At 48.7% G+C, this 5525-nt stretch overlaps 1 protein-coding gene across 1 annotated transcript; it reads right to left on the bottom strand.

Moving 5' to 3' along the window:
- Positions 1-444: 444 nt before the first annotated feature.
- LOC125530241 (organic cation/carnitine transporter 4) lies at positions 445-3172 on the bottom strand. The gene is made up of 3 exons (XM_087540201.1): positions 2753-3172; positions 987-1812; positions 445-898 (listed from the first exon to the last, which is right to left on the bottom strand). Exons 1-3 carry the CDS (start codon positions 3123-3125, stop codon positions 547-549), a joined length of 1551 nt encoding a protein of 516 aa, XP_087396327.1. The 5' UTR covers positions 3126-3172; the 3' UTR covers positions 445-546.
- Between the last annotated feature and the right edge of the window lie 2353 nt (positions 3173-5525).

Below are 5525 nucleotides of genomic sequence, written 5' to 3'. Positions count from 1 at the left end.
GAAGTGTGCGGCAAATTCAAGCCAAAATGGCCTCCGAAGATTAGTATGGAATAAAGTATGTTTTTAGTCATCACAAGTATCCTTTGGTTAATTGATAACATCTTGAAAATTTGTATCACAAATAAGCGCATAGACAAGTGAAGGCATCATGACATTCGTTTGACATGTATTATGTAGACAATAGACCTAAGAAGATTTATTTTTTGTTATTTGACAAATCGAATGATTTTACTCTTGAACTTGTATGTTAGTGCTAGGCAGATTTGGAAGCTAGCCTTTTCCAACAACAAACTTGTGTGGGGTGATGTTAGGACACAAAAAAAAGACCCACAAAAATAGCTTGTGCGGGCACACAAAAGTATAAACATACTACAAATAGAAACCCTCTACTAAAATCTTTAAAAGTAAGAGTATATCTGCTAGCACATGCAAAAATAGTAATGCAGATGAGAAAACCAACACGCTCGCTCTTTGTGTGCAACATGATTCCATTGGTAATATCTTGGGTCCAACAATACTTATGGAGAAAGTTCTTATGAAAACTGGTCAAATTTCGGAGTTTCCTCTTATAATTTCCCCTTTAGTTACAAATTCTCCCTCTCCTTTCTCCAATCCGAACATGGTATCATATAATGGCTTATGCATAGTCTCTGGGAGGCAGAACACGAGTAGCCCACCGATGATACCCAACATGCCAAACACTGCAAATGGCATCCGCTCCCCAAGTAACACTACCATGGGTGCTAGTATGGCACCCATCTTGGAAGCTTGTAACGTACATCCCATCGCCGCGGTACGCACCGTCGTAGGGAACAACTCTGCTGTGTATACAACCAATAGGTTGTATGTCGCGGCCATTCCGAAGATTCCTACCACCCCACATGCCATCCTCACCGCCCTACAATGAGACGCAATTGTCTGCAGTTAAAGAAAATCTTCTAACCCATCATGTCACGTACATGCAAAAACAAGAAGGATTTAATTACCTCATGGCACCAACGCCGGTAATAAGACTGGCAGATGTACAGAAAACACCGCTGAGAAGCATCGAGCCAATGGCGAGTGGCTTCCGACCCAAGTGTTGGAGGAGCATCGTAGTGAGAAGAAATGCGGGCATCTCGGCGAGAGAGTTAACAGCCACACTGATGTAAAGGTTAATCTTTAGATTGACCACATTGAGACTCAGCCCGTAGTATACCACCGAACAAAGGAAACTGATGAGCACTGAGAGCACCAGCCTGCCCCGCGTCGTTCGTGACCAAAACACATCTAGGATCGACGACGATGACTCCTCGGTCTTCTTGTTGATGTCATCCTCATCGTCGATCTTGAGTGTGATGCCATCTGGGATGCTCTTTCCATTGGTGGACGCAATGTCTCGTACGACATGCATTGCATCCTCTGCGCGCCTCCGCACAAGGTACCAACGTGGGGATTCAGAGACAAACGGCATGACGGTGAGCATGAAGGCGAGGGAGGGCATGGAGGTGACGACATAGAGGAGGCGCCAGGAGGACTGGAACATCGCGGCGATGCCGGCGAGGATCGCGATGCCGCCGGAGAAGAAATAACACGTGGACATGCCAACAACGCCACGATAGGAGGGCCCTACGGGCTCTGTGGCAAGGATGAAGGAGCAAAGGCAAATGCTGCCGGCGCTGAAGCCTGTGAGGATGCGCAAGGCCACGTAGACCCAATAGTTGGGAGAGAGCGCGGTGAAGAGGCCGAAAATGGCATTGAGGGAGCACACCACAAAGAGGGATCCCTTCCGACCCAGAGAAGAGTCCGATAAGTGACCAAAGACGCCAGCGCCTGCAACAAGCCAACCATATGGTCAAGTACATGAAACAAGAATGCCAAATAAATTGATAAATAAATAAACAGTTTGATCAAACTTTTTTCAACAAAGTGTGTTTTTATTGACTCATAATGTAGCATCGAGCGATACAAGCACAATGAGTACACACACGGCCTTTGCATAATTAAGATGCACACAAGCAACACTATGCACACACACGCAAGAATCACGCCGGCAAAACAGTTTGACCAAACTAGATTTTGGATTGTAATCTAGCTCTTTCTTTGAATGAAGAGAGCTCAAATTGGTGCAAAGTATAAGCCAATGCTCAGATTATTAGTACTAATAATTGTGTGGATGTAAACACAAAATAAAATCGTCATTACTTGCTCCACATACTAGAAACACACATGTTACTACTCTAGTTGCGGTTTACATTATTTTAGAGAAAAGATATATGCCTGACTTCAAAATTAAGCCACCGAACAGAGTATAACAGACGCTAAAGCAACCACGAAAAGGGTCGAGCAAATAGAGTATCAGGCCATCAACCTAGAAACGCAGGCCAACATAGTTCACGGCACGCAGGCCAGAGAAGGAACGATAAACAGACACGTAGGTCAACAACTTACTACCAAAAGAAGAAACGCTTCTAAGATTGAGCTTGGGCGTCCGAGTTTTGCGGTGATAAGGAAACGGCAGAGGCTCAAACCATCCCAATCAGCACCTCCAGAGCATCGCGATCGGCAACTTTGCTAGTGGAGAGGGAGCCAGCGAGAGTCAAATGCAACTACAACTATCCTCTTGAACTAGTAATGCGTCGATCCAGTGATTCGAATGATGGAGGCAGACAGCATGTGATGTAGAGTAACGGCTATACGGGAGCATCAAAACGGCGGAATCATCCACATAATAGATCACCGACGGGAGCACAGCACTATCGCATGTACGTACCGATCATGGCGCTGGCGAAATAGAGAGCATGGACGAGGCCGACCTTGTAGCTCTCGCCGCAGACGAGGCCCCACTCCGCCACCGTCGACGAGCCGCTCCCCTGGTCCCACTGCCACCCGGCCGCGGCGCCCGCGCAGCGGTCGCCGCACCGCCCGTCCCCCGCGGGGCACGACATGGCCGGCTCGCGGTCGGCGAAGATCATGACCATGGTGTGCATCGCCTCCAGAATCCACGCCGCCGTCACCAGCAGGAAGTGCCGTAGCTGCCACCGCCCGAACTCCCCCGCGTGCAGCGCCAGCGCGTCGTCGATGCTCAGGCGCTCGCCGCCGCCGACACTGCCCGGGCCGGCGAGGAGCACCTCGGTATTGGACATCGCGGCGCGTGCGTCGTGGAGCGAGCGTGGTATGGGCAATACTTAATTCCCTTGGCGCTCGTGGTGAGCTTGACCGCGTGCTACTTATAGGCGGAGCGAGGCATCTGCGTTCATCAACCGCCAAACAGTACACACCTAATCCACTGTAGCGCCCACCGAGTGAATCATGCGTATCAAATCAAATTGAAAAATGGAGATGTGCATCCGCATGGCAAGTACTTTTGGCATCCGTATCGACGACTGAATTGATTACGCTAGCTGCACAGATGTGATTTGCCGCATGCAGGCATCACGAGACAGCTACTCCATTTCCATGATCTGTGCGTGGAATCGACTGGCGTATTGGCAGGTCCTGCACTATGCTGTACCATGCCCAACCACAAACATCTAACAAATTTTATACTATGCCACCCGAGCTTCGCTACACTTACGTATTTATTTTTTACTTAAGCACCTTACGAAAACATCATGGCACCTGGCGAATAATATATTTTTTGAAACTTTGGCATCTGGCGATTACGTTACATGCCCGTAGGTGTAGAATTATTGATGCGACCACCAGTGTTTTTTTTCCTAAAAAAAACCCTACTAGTGTTTTCTCCGTACAACCACTGTTCCTGAATTAATGAAGCTTTACCTAATAGAGTACTACATCGAAGAGGCATTAATTTCTCTCTCACATTCAGATCTGCGATCTGCTGCAACGCGGTCCAGCCTGCTGCCGTCGAATCCACTCAGCGTAGTACTTCTGCATTATAAGGAAGCAAGTCCACCCGATCCAAGATGCGTCACCAGATCGGGCAAACTGCCATGCACGACACCTCTTCGCTGCTGACTGTTTAGGGCGTCTACAACCATAATTTTCAAATTTGACACCTCAAATGTCCGAGGTCGTGTCCGGGCCTATGCGTTTCAAGCCTTCATTTTGTGCATGCATGCAAGCATGTCTTCTACCCTGTTCCCAAATTTCCCGATCAAATGCATGTGATTAATGAAGATGGAGAGAGAGGGGTGGAAAAGAAAGAGAAAAGATTGTCCGAGGTGGCCACATCTTGCATGGAGGACTGCCCGGCCACACCCAGACATCCACATATCCTCCCAATATATGTTGTGGATATGGGGATTTGCCGACATCCCGTGCATATGGGACAAAGTGGGGTGTGGGGGGGGGGGGGGGGTCTGGTTGGGTAATTTTTTTTCTCTCTCCTGTCCGGGCTGTGATCGGGCTGTCCCCCGAACGCCTAGGGAGGATATGAGTGGTCCGGTTGTAGATTCTCTTATGGCCCAACCGACTCCTCCTGCAAAGATGCTTTCGTCGCCGGGCTCATAAATCGAAAGCCGCCTTGTGTCTGTGTGTGTGTGTGGGGGGGGGGGGGGGGTCTTGACTGCCTCTGGAGACTTCAATCAAATCTATCGTACGAGGGACAAGAATAAGAGAAATGTGAACCAGAGTCGGATCAACCATTTTCTTGCAACGCAGCAAAACCGTGAGCTAAAAGAAATCTACCTTTCAAAATAGGTGGTTCACATGGAGCAACGAGAGGGAAACCCCTACTTTGTGCAAGCTCGACTCGTTCTTTTGAAACGATGAGTAGTACATCATCTTCAACACACATGTACTTCATGCCCTCTCTTCCTCCCCCTATCCGACCATTTCCGGTCTTGCTTGCCGACGACAAGGTGCCTAGGAGGCCTAGGACTTTCAAGTTTGAGAACTTTTGGGCATCAATGCCCGGCTTTGATGAGATGGTCCAGAAGGCGTGGAACGAGCATGTTGACAACACTGAGCCATACCAAATTTTATTCCACAAACTCAAAAAGGTGGCGCTTCCCCTCACCAAATGGAGTAGGGGCCTTTTTCTAAGGCAAAGATGTGATCTCCATGCCGCTCTCTTGGTGATCCTATGCCTTGACATTGCCCAAGAAGACCGGCATCTCTCCTACGATAAACACGATCTTCGGGCTAGGGTAAAGGGGAGGGTCATAAGTTTGGTCATGCTTGAGAGGGCTAACAAGAAGCAATGTGCAAGAATATCCAGCCTTAAAGAAGGCGATGCTAGTAAAAAATTCTTCCACCGCCAGATCAATGCAAGAAGGAGAAAGAATCACACATTCATAGAATCAAGCATGAGCAAGGTTGGGCCACCGAGCTGTTGAGGAACGTAGTAATTTCAAAAAAATTCCTACGTACACGCAAGATCATGGTGATGCATAGCAACGAGAGGGGAGAGTGTGTCCACGTACCCTCGTAGACCGAAAGCGGAAGCGTAGCACAACGACGTTGATGTAGTCGTACGTCTTCACGATCCGACCGATCAAGCACCGAACGCACGGCACCTCCGAGTTCTGCACACGTTCAACTCGATGACGTCCCTCGAACTCCAATCCAGCCGAGCTTTG

Source organism: Triticum urartu, chromosome 2A, assembly GCF_056163025.1.
Source record: "Triticum urartu cultivar PI428250 chromosome 2A, HENAU_Tu73, whole genome shotgun sequence".
Taxonomy (NCBI): domain Eukaryota; kingdom Viridiplantae; phylum Streptophyta; class Magnoliopsida; order Poales; family Poaceae; genus Triticum; species Triticum urartu.
Note: the sequence above shows the minus strand (reverse complement) of the source record. Positions and strands in the feature narration are given on the sequence as shown.

Excerpts from the sequence above, each read along its gene's own strand:
- LOC125530241 (XM_087540201.1), bottom strand. The coding sequence starts at position 3,125 with ATGTCCAATACCGAGGTGCTCCTCGCCGGCCCGGGCAGTGTCGGCGGC. Across the intron at positions 1,813-2,752 it reads TTTCGCCAGCGCCATGATCG|GCGCTGGCGTCTTTGGTCAC; the intron begins GTACGTACATGC and ends GGCTTGTTGCAG. Across the intron at positions 899-986 it reads ACCGGCGTTGGTGCCATGAG|GGCGGTGAGGATGGCATGTG; the intron begins GTAATTAAATCC and ends GTCTCATTGTAG.